Source organism: Miniopterus natalensis, chromosome 10 (genome assembly GCF_054644295.1).
Source record: "Miniopterus natalensis isolate mMinNat1 chromosome 10, mMinNat1.hap1, whole genome shotgun sequence".
NCBI lineage: Eukaryota > Metazoa > Chordata > Mammalia > Chiroptera > Miniopteridae > Miniopterus > Miniopterus natalensis.
The window spans coordinates 44463034-44478579 of NC_142090.1; the positions used below are offsets into that span (position 1 = coordinate 44463034).

The 15546-nt window shown below is 42.1% G+C and overlaps 1 protein-coding gene across 4 annotated transcripts in view; it reads left to right on the top strand.

The window, feature by feature from the left end:
- Positions 1-15546, top strand: part of SRPK2 (SRSF protein kinase 2) — a 226076-nt gene that overhangs the window by 193509 nt on the left and 17021 nt on the right. For all 4 annotated transcript variants that reach the window (XM_087821102.1, XM_087821103.1, XM_087821104.1 and 1 more), the window contains 6 exons: positions 4221-4386; positions 6079-6104; positions 7603-7849; positions 8795-9277; positions 14385-14485; positions 14596-14703. In XM_087821102.1, the coding sequence (XP_087677228.1) occupies positions 4221-4386; positions 6079-6104; positions 7603-7849; positions 8795-9277; positions 14385-14485; positions 14596-14703 (1131 nt within the window). The remainder of the gene's footprint in view (positions 1-4220; positions 4387-6078; positions 6105-7602; positions 7850-8794; positions 9278-14384; positions 14486-14595; positions 14704-15546) is intronic.

Sequence of the window (15546 nt, forward strand, 5' to 3'; positions counted from 1 at the left end):
AGCAGCCTCATCCTCCCTCAGCCTCAATACCAGCTGGTTTTTACAGCCAGAAGTTATAGGGCCTTCTCTTCCTCGCTCTGAAATCTTGGACTGCGAGGCCTGTTGTGGGGCTGAGACCCCTCACTCCTCAGGGAGGACATTCCCAGCAGAGATATCCCACCTGATTTTTATCCATGTGAGTGTGGAACCAGCCTGTTTCATGTCTCTGCCCCTCCTACCAGTCTTGATGTAGCTTCTTTAATTTCGTAGTTGTAGGACTTCCATTCAGCTAGATTTCAGGTGGTTCTGAGTGATGGTTCTTCTGTAGTTTAGTTCTCATTTTAATGTGGTTGTGGGAGGAGGTGAGTACAACTTTTTACCTATGGTGCCATCTTAACTGAAGTTTTCATTCTGTTTCCCTTTATAGTTTAGGGTTTTGGGGGCAGCGTCACTCTGGGTGGTGCATGTGCAGGACCAGGAAGATGCCTTTGAGAGAAATCTCCACATTACTCTCAACTTACTCCTGCTTTTATATCTGCAAGATTACAGAACCTATTTTCAGCAAGCTGTGGTGGGAAGGAACAGACTTATGTTGCTTACACCAGTAATAGATGATCTCTGACATGATTCATAGGTGGATAGAAAAATATCTTAGAGTCTGTCTTGACCAATCCCCTTATTTTACAGCTGAACTTGAGAGAAGGGACTTGCTCTGGACCATGGCTAATTAGTTTCTGACCGAGAACCAGAGCTTCTCTTGCTCCCAGCCCTGGCCTTTGCCTTCACTTCTGTGTTGCTGCTGACCTGCACACCTGACTTCTGTGGAGAAACTAGACCCTGCTTTGGCAGGGTGTGTGGGCTTCCTGAGTGGATGCAGCCCTTTCCCTGGGCCATCTTTGGTTAGATCTATGTCAACTTCCATAGCAGCCAAAGGATCTGTGCACCTTTGCTGCCTCCTGCTGCTGAGGTCAAGTATATATGTTTTTTAGGCAAGAGAGAAAAACTTAAGATTTGACAAACGAAGGCAACAGAGGGGAAATTAGGAAAAGCAACTTTTAACTGTTTTTCAGAATTTACAAGAGGAGATCTATCCTTGAGCAAGAAGCTTGATTCGTTGGTTTTGATTTTTTGCATCATCATAGTAATTCTGCATAAATGGTTGTAAGATTTCCCATTATTGTTGGGTTCTGGATTCTGGGGTTCCTTATTGCTTTAAACCCCAGTGGCTGAGAACAGAAATAACATTTTTTAAAAATATGTTTTTATTGATTTCAGAGAGAGGAAGGGAAGGGGAGAGGGAGATAGAAACATCAATAATGAGAGAGTCATTGATTGGTTGTCTCCTGCACAGCCCCTACTGGGGATTGAGCCCACAACCTGGGCATGTGCCCTGACCGGGAATTAAACCATGACCAACTGGCTCAGGGTCGATGTTCAACCACTGAGCCATGCCTGTTGGGCAGAAATGACATTTTAAAAAATAAAACCATTCTTCTTAACTTACAGCTAAAGATTTTTTTTAAAAAACGTAGGCTAGAATTAACTACAGAATCAGATTATCGAATTTTATTACCACAGAAATTATCAAATAGAGCCCATTCATATTAACAATGGGAGAAATAAGACTGGAGAATTGTAATAAATGCCTTAGTAAAGTTAATATTTAGTCAACATCAATACAAGTCTTCTGGTTTAGTTCAGTTATATCACTTATTTTGAGTTTCCTATAAGCTAGACCTTGTTTTTGTGTTTTCCACAGATTATTTCTAATTCTTACCATATTTCTAATAGATATATCCTCCCTGCCCCATGTATATATATGAAAATGGAAGCTCAGATAGCTTAGATACCTTGCCCAGTGAATGAATGATTGAGCAGTAGTTTAAGAACATGTGACTCCCAAGGTTGTGTTTTAATGCTATGTCTCTTAACTGTTTCCTTTACTTTAATGATTTACATTATCTTAATTAACTTATTTAATTTGTTCCAGTGGTGAAGTCTTTGGTTCTTTTCATAGTCAGATATTACAAACTATGCTTCATAAGGAAAGTTAACCCAGTTGAGTGCATTAGCAATATTAAAAAAATCTGGACTCTTAAATTCTTGCTGAGAGCACTGCTCGTCTGGATTTCCTTATTGTCATGGTGAACTCATATGAACACATTTGGATAGTGAATCTCATGAACTCTTACCTGTGCAACCTCCCACGTGGTAAAACAACCTAAGAACTGTGAAAGACCTAAGGTGGAAAGATAAAGGCTACTTGTGGATGAGATGTTGGTAAAAAGATATTTTAGGAAAAGTGTTGACATTTACTGGTACTATTACTAGGAACTCATCCACATATTAAATTGTTTGCTGTGCCCATGATTCACCTTGGTTTCTTTTCAATCCCTTCTCTCCTCCGACATGAAACTGTAAGCTCTGTGATAACACAAGGACTATGTAAGCCCATGAAGACAAGGAACTTTATTTATTGTTATGCATCAGACATGTAGTATAGTGTGTGCTAGACAAGGGTGGGGAGATTAGATGAGGGATTTTCATCCTATTTGAGAGGTCTTTCAATTTTCTTTTTTAAAAACTGCTATACTTTCACTTACTAATGCTGTGTTGTCCACTAAGGTTGTTCAGCCAGATATTCAGGGTAGACAGAAGCATTGGGTTTTTGCTGTGAGCTTTCCAGAGTTGAATGATACTATATATCTTCTGCTTGCCTTTCCCCACTTTCTTGTCTATTGTATACAAGACCCCTTAAAATGTTTGAATGATATTTAGTAAATGTTAATATTTATTGAGAATGTAGAATTTCTAAATTTCTAATATATAAGAGCATAGTCTATATTTTTAAAGTAATTGCTTATGGAAAGAATTGAAAAAATTCCTCTCAAATGGCAGTAAATCCAGAAAAACTTTGACCTCCTTTCCTGCAGTGTTAAAAATGTATGCACATCATACCCTATAACCTTTACCCTACCCCTATAACCCTAACCCTCACCCTCAAAAATAAATTAATTAAAAATGTGTGCACATCATTAGTCATCATGGAAATGCAGATCAATGAGAGACACCCTTCATACCCACTGCAGTCACTGAAATAAAAAAGAGAACAGCATTGGCCATGAGGAAGACATCAGAACCTGCACACATGGCCACTGGGAGTGGAAAACGGTGTAGCCACTGTATAAAACAGTTTGGCAGTTTATCAAAGGGCTGAACGTAGAGTTACTCTCTGACCCAACAATTGCACTCCTAGGTATACACCCAAGAAAAATAAAAGCATATATCTACACAGAAACTTGTATGCGAATATTTATGGCAATATTATTTATGATAGTCCAAAAGTGGTAAAACCCCAAATGTCCATCAAGTGAATGGCTAGACAAAATTTGGTATATCCAATGGAATATTGTTTGGCAATTAAAAGAAATGATGCAGTGTTGATACATGCTAAATGTGGATGGATCTTGAAAATATTATGCCAGATACAAAAGACCACTTTCTATGATTTCACTAATATAAAATGTCCAGAATAAGATAGAAGGTAGATTAGTGGTTTCTTAGGGCTAGAGGAGTTTGGCAGGGATGGAGAATGGCTGCCAGTGAGTTTTTTTGTGTGTTTTATTTAATCTTTACCCAAGGATATCTTTTCCATTGCTTTTCAGAGAGTGGAAGGGGGGGGAGAGGGAGAGACATCGATGTGGGAGAGACACATTAACACATCCATTGGTTGCCTCCAGCATGCTTTCCAACCAGGGCCAGGGATTGAGCCTGCAACCAAGGTATGTGCCCTTGGCTGGAATTGAACCCGGGACCCTTCAGTCTGCAGGCCAAAGCTCTAACCACTGAGCCAAACCAGCTAGGGCAGCAGTGTTTCTTTTAGGATGATGAAAGTGTTCTAAATTAGTGGTTGTGGTTGCATATCTAAATACCATTGAGTTATACACTTAAAAGTGTGAATTGTATGGTATGTAAATTACATCTCAATAAAGTTGTTATTTAAAAAGTATATAAAGATGTATATGTATCAATGCATTTGTTTCTGTGGGCATAAATTATCTCCAGAATGATACACATTGCTTGCTTGTGGGGAAGTGCTTAGGTGGGATGAGGTTTTCACTAAATATCCTTTTCTGTCTTTTGAATTTTGTGCTTTGTGACAGTATTACGTATTTTACAAATAAATGTTGAATAATAAAGTATAAGTAACTCATCTCCTCTCTTGATTTTACTGTGATCAGGTACTTCAGGGATTAGACTATCTACACAGTAAATGCAAGATCATTCATACTGACATAAAGCCGGAAAATATCTTGATGTGTGTGGATGATGCGTATGTGAGAAGAATGGCAGCTGAGGCCACTGAGTGGCAGAAAGCCGGTGCTCCTCCTCCTTCAGGGTCTGCAGGTGAGGGAGCTGAGCCAGCTTTGCTTTAGTCAATTTGGGCACATTAAGAGCCTGCAAAGTTGTACATTGCAGGCAACTCAGGCAAATGTGTACATATTGGGAACTTTTGTAAGAGCCTGATTGATAGAAATAGCTAGACCTTTTTCTTTTTCTTTTTTTAAAAATATATATATTGATTTCAGAGAGAGGAAGGGAGAGGGAGAGAGAGAAACATCAATGATGAGAGTCATTAATCGGCTGCCCCCGCATGCCCCGCGTTGGAGACTGAGCCCGCAACCGTGGCATGTGCCATGACTGGGAATCAAACCTTGATCTCCTGGATCCTAGGTTGATGCTCAACCGCTGAGCTGCGCCCGGCTGGGCTAGAACTTTTTCTTAAGAAGGAAGATTTCTCAATTAAATTATACTTTCATATTTGAACTACTTAACTTTCTTCTCCCTTAAAAGGTCATTGAAGTCTTACCTGCTGCTTCATCTGCATTTGAACATTTCCTCTGTTGCCCACTTCTCTGCAGGAGAGTATATAGCAGCAGGTTTCATGTAGCCGATTTGTAGTCATCAGAATTTTTTCTAGCTTCAGGTTTGTTAGCATAGCTACATCAGTCAGAGTCTAACTGGTGGATCTGGAATCAGTTACAGAAGATCCCAGTGGGGGAAAGATCAAGTGACTTGAGTATTGGCATAAAAAGTTTTGTTTCTGGTTTTCACTGACTAACTGTGGCAGTCAAGTGTTGGCTGTGCTCTCACTACATATGTGCCCTAGTGTGCTGTCAGGCAAGCGTGTAGATGAAAAGGCTACAGCCCGGTGACTGACTGCGGTTCTTAGGAGGTGTAGCACCTCTGAATCTTATTTTCTACCATTGGTGTTTTTTTAGATCACAGAACCATTTAGTCTGTCAAGCTTTTGAGGCTGGCAAGGTCTGCTCATTTGATTTCTAGAATGTTTGCTGCAATATTTGATTTACTTTAGGTTGTACAAACTTGCTAAACAGTTTTCAAACGTAGATGTACATCTCATCTAAATTGTTTATAAAACAAATTGATTCTATGACTTCGTTTGTGAACCCTTCTGCATTTTCTTAATTATTAGTCAGTGCTTTGGGATGGACTGTTTTTGAAATTAATGGTTATTTAATTTAATTTTTTATTACTATTATTACCATCATTAGTATTATTAATCCTTACCAGAGGATATTTTTTCCCATTGTTTTTCAGAGAAAGTGGAAGGGGCAGAGAGAGAGGGAGAAAGAGAAAGAGAGAGAGAGAAACATCAATTGGTTGCCTCCTGCACTTGCCCCGATTGGGGCCTGGGATGGAGCCTGCAACCAGGGTACATGCTTTTGACCAAAATCTAACCCGAGACCCTTCAGTCCGTGGGCCAGCACTCTAATCACTGAGCCAGACCAGCTAGGGCTATTATTTTTAATGGTTATTTAATTTTAGATAAATAAGAGAAATAGCTCCATATTAAATAATTACTGCTATGCTTTTTAAGAACCAATCATTTATTTGAGTTGGATAAACATTCTTTAGATCTCTTTGATTCAGAAGCTCTAGTATTTTAACAGTTGTTGAAGTTGGATAGCCATTAAAAGGCAGTAATTATTTCATTTTATAATTCAAATTACTACATAAAGTTATGTATCAATTTCCCTCTAAACAGTCGTTTTGTTTTGTTTTGTTTTGTTTTAGTGAGTACGGCTCCACAGCAAAAACCTGTAAGTACTTATATTTAAAAGCAGCTGTTCATTATTGAACTTTTCATGTTGTAATAATGTAGTTTGTTTCTGTCTGCTACAATTTTTCATTTAAGGGTTGTTTGAGGAAATTGTACTTTTTTTTGGTTCCTTTTTTTTTCTTTTTATTATTGTTATTTACTTTTATCTTTAATTTTATTTTTTTGGTTCCTTTTTCAATCACTGATGTCCTAGTGTATATTAATGTAAAAGACAAGTATGTGTATAAATGCTCTGTATCTTTGAATATATATAAGACTTACACTGTTTTGGTAAGTTGAGCTGATTTTTAGACTTAGAAATAGTTAGAGTTGTTCCGCGTTTGAGCTTCGTTTTCCTCATGTGTTTCCTGGAGTGCCGTTGGCTTAGCCTGGTGAAATGCGAGGTGATAGAAATAGAGTTTGAAGTGTGATTATTCTGAAAACACATTACCTTCTTTTTCATTGACTTCCAAGTTACCTGTTTTTCTAACGCCATTCTAGTTTTTTTGCAGCCAGTAGTTAAATATGAAAGAGTATCATCTATTTTGTGGTCAAAATACTAAGTCCAGTCAAATGAAGCAGGCTGCCTAGAAGTAAACCCTGTCCAGCAGACCTGTCCCTGGCTGGTTCAGGGGAGGGTCGAATGTCTCTATCTCAAGCTGATGGGTCACCTACAGATTTAAAGAGAGCTTTATGAACCAAAAGCATTTGAAAGGAAATGGCCAGAAATTCAGAGTGCTGCCAGCAGCCCTGCGTTTGGAATGGAAGTCCCAGTACAAGAGGGAGTTGTAATAATTACTCCACCTGGCCTGCTGAGGCGATGAGACGCACCGAGCCATTTACCAAAGTTCTTCCACCGCTTGAGCATCTTGTTTTGATTATTGATTCTGTGAAAACTGGAGGCTCTCACTGCTAGTACTTTCCAAGTCAGATGGCTATGATTGGAGGTGCTTTTTCTTTTTTTCCCTTTACTTTGTATGCTCATTTCTTATATTCATGCAGTACTGGCTGTTGATAACAGCTCAGTGTGTGAGACCCAAACACAAACGGTACTGTTGACCAGCAGTGAATGAAACACACCTGTTCTGGCAGGCATTTCTGTTTTGGCAGTCAGTTGGTAAGACAGTAAGGAGAGAGGATATTGTTGCTTTGTATACAGGCAGCAGCAAATAGAACTCGCAAGAGGTGCTTCTTGTTTAAAGGGAAGAGTATCTCAGTGTATTCAGTTCTTCTTAGAGTTGAAATGAAAAAGACTTAGTTGGATTTAAGTTTTATCCCTCTGAGGGTAGGACCCATTATTTGATGTTACACTGGTTCCTTTTTTCTGGTTTGACTGTAACCCTAGCCACGGGGTAGATCTCTTGTCTGGGCATGTGATTTTAATTGAACACGACCTGAAAAAACAGACTGGTATTTGCCATGCTGCCAGCATTTATACTATTGTGTAGTCCTTTCAAAAGAAGCAAACTGACCTGTGGTATTTTCTTAACATGTTGTAGATAGGAAAAATTTCTAAAAACAAAAAGAAAAAACTGAAAAAGAAGCAGAAAAGGCAGGCTGAGTTACTGGAAAAGCGCCTGCAGGAAATAGAAGAATTGGAGCGTGAAGCCGAAAGGAAGATAATAGAAGAAAACGTGACATCAGCTGTACCTTCCAATGAGCAAGATGATGACTACCGCCCAGAGGTGAAACTAAAAACAGTGGGATTAGAGGAGGCTGCTGAGGAAGAGACTGCGCTTGACAACGGTCAGTGAAATCCGAAGAAGGGGCTGCAGAGAGGGCCCAGGGCTTCATTAACAGGGACCCTTCCCCAGGTCATCGCATAGGGTGACTTCATGTGGCTGCTTCAGATGTGAGGAGAATTCCCTTTGACTCTGTCTTTGGGAATATGGGGAACAATCTGGTGGTTCATTTGTAAAACGGATGCCAGAAATATGCTAATATTTCAAAAGTTTTTGTGTTTTTTAAAAAAATACGTCTTTATTGATTTCAGAGAGAGGAAGGGCGAGGGAGGGAGAGAGAGAGAGAGAGAAACATCAATGATGAGAGAGCCATTGATCAGCTGCCGCCTGCAACTTGGGCATGTGCCCTGACCGGGCATGTGATTTTAATTGAATACGACCTGAAAAAACAGACTTTGTTAGTATTTGCCATGCTGCCAGCATTTATACTATTGTGTAGTCCTTTCAAAAGAAGCAAACTGACTTGTGGTGTTTTCTTAATCGGGAATCAAACCCCGATCTCCTGGATCCTAGGTCAACGCTCAACCACTGATCCACGCTTAGCTGGGCTCAAAAGTTTTTTAAGACATGGAAAATGTATGAGAAACTCCATGTCTGTATTATGCTAATAATTGTCTTTTATTTTGTAATTAACCTTTTACTTAATAGTAATGTACCCATAAAACCTTTTCTGAAGATTATAGAGGAGACGGTAGAAATAGCAATGCAACTAATATAGTCATTTTCCCCAAGGAGCTAACTTTTTCTAATAAGAGTATTAATAAGTTATTTAATAAATGAAAAATAAGATTTTAAAAACCTGAGGATATTATCCTGAGAGCCAAGCAATGTTTGCTATGTAGTACATAAGTACAAGCAAAAATATCTCCTGTTGGAGGAGAGAGGTACCTACTGCCATTGCGTTAAGGAGAGTAACATGTTCTAATTCTTCACTCACCAACCTTTTAAGGTGAAGCTGAGGACCAGGAAGAGAAAGAAGATGCCGAGAAAGAAAACATTGAGAAGGATGAAGACGATGTTGAACAGGAGCTCGAGAACATAGACCCAACGTGGATAGAATCCCCCAAAACCAATGGTCACATTGAGAATGGCCCGTTCCTGCTGGAGCAGCAGCTGGATGATGAAGACGATGAGGAGGAAGATTGCCCAAACCCTGAGGAATATAACCTGGATGAGCCAAATGCAGAAAGTGATTACACGTATAGCAGCTCCTACGAACAATTCAATGGTGAATTGCCAAATGGACGACATAAAATTCCTGAGTCACAGTTTCCAGAGTTTCCCACATCATTGTCCTCTGGGCCCTTAGAACCTGTGGCTTGTGGCTCTACACTTTCCGAGGGATCCCCACTTACTGAGCAGGAGGAAAGCAGCCCATCCCACGACAGAAGCAGGACAGTTTCAGCCTCCAGCACTGGGGATTTGCCAAAAAGTAAGTGTCCCTCTCCATCAGGTACCTGCTTCAGTGGCCTGTGTCACACTTGACAAAGGCGGGAATTGACTGGAGTTGGCAAAGCGATGTATGTGCACATTAACCATTTTCATTTTATTACCTTTCTACTCGTAAGTAATGAAATGTAAAATATATTCTGTGCTACTTTCTCTTGCTCTCTGCATCTCAGATCCCATTTCTGAGCTTTTCTCATTCTTTCTAATTTTAGTGACATACATTTGCAAAACCTTCCAAGTCTAAGAACTTATACCTATGGCTTTCTAGAATGTCTCGTTGAACTTATAATTCATACCTCTATCTGGTGGTGTAATATTTAGTTTTTGGTTTGTTTTGTTTCTATTCAAGGATGTATGTCTCTGCTCTTCGTCTGTACTGAGGAAAAGTTGTCTTTATTTTGATACTTGCTCCTGATCACAGGACTCGCTATTGCCGTTTTAAAGGAAGTGGCAAGGATTTAAGTGTGGTGACAACTTACATTAAACCCTCACGTGAGGGTGAGTGCCACATGCCCTGTCTCTGCCATCACATGCCAGGGGACTCCAGTAAGCAAACACTGGCACCATGGTTGGTTTCCATTCTGGCCTCAGAAACCTCCTCTGCTCCCTCTGCTGACAAGAGTGTTTAACACATGAATAGTCCATTGATGAGGCAGCCTTGCAAATAGCCCAACCAGTTCTGCAGCCCCTTTCATTTCAGCAGGTGGGAGACCTGCAGAGCTGCTTTTGCTACTCATTGGCTATAGCTAATCATCTAAAGATGTATTGGTTATTTTTAAACTTGGATAAACATATTCTGAACCTGTTTACCTCTACTCTGAGCAGAACTTTTTGAAGGTATTTAAAAGATGCTTTCACCTGGGATGTAGGTTCATCTAAGGAAGAACTTACCTCGGCGTGTCACCCTTGCGCTCATGCTAGTGCCACACTGCTTCTGATGCTTTTGGTCACCAAGCGTAGCATAGTCTTCCTGGTTTATTTTCAAGACTTAATAAAGAGCGTTTGTGTGCGCAAGGCACTTTGGCTCATGCTTCTATACCTTTGCTTATGCTTCCCTCTGGTTTGGAATGTTTCCTCCTATTTGTCCATTGTCCATCCTTTTGACAAACTTTCATTCTTTTGTCAGCTAGCAGCTCAAACACAAGTCCTGTGTTCCCCAGCAGGCCTCTTCCCTTTCCCCTCTTTCCTGCTGGTCATACTTTTCTTAACTGTATGGTCGTTGTTCATATCCATTATCTTTCTCTTCACTAGGATGTAAACTCTTTGAAAGTGCTGTGTATTTTTCTCTTTATATCCTTAGCTTCTAACTTGGTGCTAAGATAAACATTTGTTGAGTAATGAACATACAAATCGGTGATATTTGGTTATATTCTTCTACTCTTCCCTTTCCCCCACCTTTTTCTATTCACAGTCAGAATTTTACTCTGTCCAACACACATTCCATTCCCAGCACCCTGTCTGGGAGGAATAGGAGGTCTATTTTTTTTCATTGAGCCTGGTATCTTCTTACCAAGCAGACCTTCTGAATATTGTCACATTCTAGGGACATGGCAGGGACAGGATTTCCTCATCCAGTCATTTGTTGGGAGGCGCTCAGTTTTGGTTTTCAGCTTTGGTGGTTATAACCATGGACAACCCCACTTTCCCCAAGAATGGGAGGTGTTTCCTGCATGGAAGGTGTGGCCTAGAGGCTGGTGGGTGGCCACTTGGTACTTCATGAACATGGGGCAAGAGAAACAAGCTTTATTTAGAATTTGTTTAAGATCCTTGTCATTACAGCAGAGTGTATACATTAGGGAGTGGTTGAAGAAAAGGCCAGGCCAGAACCAGAAGATCGAGGGAGAACGTAAATTCCAGGCTGAAGAATGTGAGCTCTCCCCTGGAGTAATTTGATAGATTGAAGGTTGAGAAGAGGAGGCAGGATTCCTCTTGGGTGATTAGCTGCTAAAGCCTTAGACTAGACCGTGGCTCATCGCATCTGAGGGGCAGAGACCCTGGTGCAGAGTGGTCGTGTTGGCTTTACCTGCAAGTACATTGGTATATTTTGGATCCTTTTACTCTCATCTGACAGTGACCCATGTCACTGCCAGTCCTTGCCTAGGCTGCTGCAACACAGCTCCCTGCTCACCTCACTTTGACTCTTGCTCCCTAGCCTGGTCTCTAGAGCAGTCCAGAGAGAGAGCTTTTTAAAGCACATCCCATCCACTTAGAATAGCACCCGGAGGCATAGCTCTTTAAAGCTTACAAGCTCTATGCAGTCTGTTCCCTGGCAGCTTCCTCTCTGATGCCATTTCCCCCAACATCCCCTTTGTCCATTTCCTGTGTTCATTTTGCACCTCCCACACTAGCTTTTTTCTAAAGTTTCCTAAAAGTACCAGCAGGCTTGTTTGTGCCTCTTTGCACTTTGTACTTGCTACCTCCTCTGCCCAGACCTTCTCCCCTCAGGCCCCCCTTTATTCAGGCCTCTCCTTAGACCTCATCTTCCTAGAAAAGACCTCCCTGAACACCCTCCATCTCCTTTCTTTTTCTTCTTAGCATATAGAGGCACCTGGCATAGGATGTGAATCCTTTTGTTTACTTTATTGCCCATACTCCCAGCCAGTACATGAGTTTCCTAATTTGGGGTGTGGTGGGTGAACCTCAGGTGGCTTGTTTATGCTTTTTCCAGTGCCAAGACAGAGCCTGGAACATAGAAGGGTCTTACTTGGTAAATATTTGGCAAACGAATGGATCAGGTTTGGGCATTAAATCTCCTAGTTTCACCATTTGGGCCTGGTGCTGAACCTGCACATGGAGAGGGCATCATGCCTCCTGTGTACGGGTTTTAAACTGTAAAGGATCAGTGTGTGCCTAGAATAGAGCCTTACAGTTACGTGACGTGGCTGTCTCATCACCCTGAGGCCCCCTGGCTGTCGTCTTACTAGTTTCTAGGATCCCTTCACATGGAGTGAACACAGTGTCAACTAGAGGCCAGTTTATCAGGAATTACTTCAGGGCCGCAGCCCTTCCTGACGTGAAATCTTCTCACCTCTCTCCCTGTCTCTACTCCTCCTTGGTAGGAGTAAATGGGTGTGATCGCACAGCGGGTGTGATTGTGTCTGTTGCCCTCAGGTACCCTGAGAGAAAAAAGTCAAGTACAAGCAAGTTCTCTTTTACCTTCTCTGTGGTTTTATACAATTAACATTTTAAGGTAAAATTCATAGTTTGTGAGATGATCGCTATTTACAAACCTGAGCCAGGAAGATGACTACGTGTCACCAGAGTGGGATCAGCCCTTCTCCCGCTAGAAACTTCAGCCTTGGGGGGCCGTGCCCTGGTGACAGTGAGCAGAACCCCTGAATCTGCGAGCCAGATGCTGCTGGCCTCCTGAGTGAGGTCTGTGTGTGCATGTGGGGGTTGGAGGGAAGTGATCCCTTCCTCTCCCTCCTTTTCACTGAGTCTCAAACAGTTTAAGTGATTTGCCAGAGTCTTAAAACTTGTAGGTGTTGAAACTTAGATTTGAATCCAGTTCTGCTCAAATTTCATTTTCCTGCTCACTGACTATCCTTGATTAAATGCCATGAGGATTTATCTAGCCTCTCTCATGCTGCCCATCTATCCATTGAGTCAGCATTTTTATGTTTCTCCTGGAACTCTCTTCTCAACCCATTCTCTGTTCAGTGTAGACATTGTGCCTCCTTGTGTGGGTCTCTGGGCAACTTTTCTTCTCATTTCTGAGTTTTCTGTGTTTCTTCTCAGCTCATATCTGACCTTAGATGGGGCCCCATGGTGGATCATCCTTTTTGTAAAGAGGGAAGTGGGCATTGGGCAGATAGCAAGAAGGGAGCATGTGAGCCTTGCCAGCCTGGGTTGATCCACAGTCTGAGGAATGGGACTTGAGGGTTTAAATATTAACCAGAGGTCTCTCCGCACCCTCTGGCCCCTCCTGGGGAGCTGTCTGTGCTCTAGGTGGTGGGCGCCTCGCCTACTCATTGCCCTCCTAACAGTGAGCACAGCCTGGCTTTGCTTACTGGGTGCCGAGGCGTCAGAGCCCCCTTCAGCACTCTTGCTTCCCAGCACAGACACAAAAGGAGGTTTGGTTCGTTTAGCAGTGGCCAGCTTTGTATGAACAAAGGGAGTTTAATGTTCTGCATGGAACACACTTTTCTCTTTAGTCTGTAAATACCACTTCAGAATTCTAAAATAAAAGCTATGGTTGTATCTTATCCTTTCCAGAAATCCAAGCTTGTAGGTTTGAGGTTTGATGAAGATGCTGATTGGACTTCAGGATTTTCTGTCTGGGCCTCACTAAGTTATTTTTCTTTGTCACTTGCCCCCTGGTTAACTGAGCTTGATGAAGGCATGGTCTGGACTTGTCTGAGAAGCTCTTCTTGTCCCAGGAGCCCTGAGAAGCCTTGGCCCTATGCTTGCTGTTGAGGTTCTCTCAGGGTCACCTGGGGTTGACAGTGGCCCGATTATTTGACAAGACCGTCATGAAGCACCTCAGAGGTTTGCCCTTATGGACCAGGTCATCTCAGGAAGTCTTTCTTCTGGAATATTCCTTTTCAAAGCTAAACCAGGATTGGTGGGTCCCAGCCTTTAGTCTGTATTTGTTAATCAACCATCATCTAACCCTTGAGGTCAGGGTTGGGAGCTGTGTGGGTACAGATGAACTGATGTTACTCAAGGAAGACTTGACCGCCCAGGACGGCACGCTTAGTGCTATCACATTCTGTGTAACAATGCACAGGCAAGCTAGATGTGGTCCACTAGTGAATGAATGGGCTCTAATATAAAGAGCAGCCAGAAACATACAGAAGGGAGCAGAGCAGGGCTGACCTGAGGAACAAGGAACCGGAGACAAAAAAGAAAGGGCAAGGCAGTGTCCGTGGGGTCTCTGGGAAGCCTAGTTTATTCCCTTTTGTGAAATATTTTCCAGAGATGCAGACCACAAATTTTAAATTCTCGAGTTCAACTTATAGGATTCCAGGCCTAAATGGTCATCCCATCACTATTCTGGAAAAGGAGGCTCTGTGCCTGGCAAACATTGTATACACATGTGCCAACCACTTACCCCACATACTAACTGTTCCGCTGTTTGCTCATGCCAGCAAAAACCCGGGCCGCAGACTTACTGGTGAATCCCCTGGATCCACGGAATGCGGATAAAATTAGAGTTAAAATTGCTGACCTCGGAAATGCTTGTTGGGTGGTAAGTAGGATTTTCTTTCTAAAACATTTTGGTCATGATCATGTGTTAGAAGACACTTTGTTTTCTTTTTTAATGTGACCTCTCTAGTAATTCAGTCTGTTCTTTTTCAGCATAAACACTTCACAGAAGATATCCAGACACGACAGTATAGATCCATAGAGGTTTTAATAGGAGCAGGTTACAGTACACCTGCTGACATCTGGAGTACGGCATGTATGGTAAGAACAGCCATGGCCATTTCCTTCCATGTAAAGGCTCATCATTGGAATGCTCGTGATGGGCAGAATCTGGTCATGCATGTCTGAAGTGTTCTGACTGAAGGTTGTCCATCATGGGCTGCGTGAGGGGAAGATTGTTGCCTTGAGTATCTTAAGAATTGGAAGAACTCGCCCTGGCCAGTTAGAGCTTCGGTCTGTGGACTGAAAGGTCCCAGGTTCGATTCTGGTCAAGGACATGACATGTACCTCAGTTGCAGGCTCCATCCTTGGTCCCGGTTAGGGCACGTGCGGGAGGCAACCAGTTGATTTGTCTCTGTCTGTCTGTCTGTCTCTCTCCCTCTCTTTCCCCCCTTCCAGTCTGTGAAAAGCAATGGGAAAAAAATTCCCCGGTTGAGGATTAAAAAAACACAAGAATTGGAAGAACTTTTGGGCATGTCTTGGGATTGGATGAGCATGGTTTGGTCTTCTCAGAGTCTGTGTCTTCTCAAGGCCCTGTGCAGCCCACGACCCTGAGAATCTGATCCTCTGCTGTGGTGGCAAAATAACTTCAAGTAATTCTTTTGGTTACTGAGAGCTTGCAGGTTGTACGAAGCTTCATCACTCACTCCGTGTCTTAAGGGATGACTGTCTGAGGCTGAAAGGCTGTAGTCCTTTGCAGTGAACTCTGACAAACCTTATCTCCTTACTGGAGAGGAAAGGCCTGCCCATCCACCAGTGTTTCATCTCTCTTCTTTTATAAAGTAAAATCTAGAGAATGTCCTGGCTTCTTGCTCTGGGCTGTCCAGCCACTTTGGAGATACCAGTAACTGCAAATGCTCCTCTGACCAGATCTTCCTGAGGAGG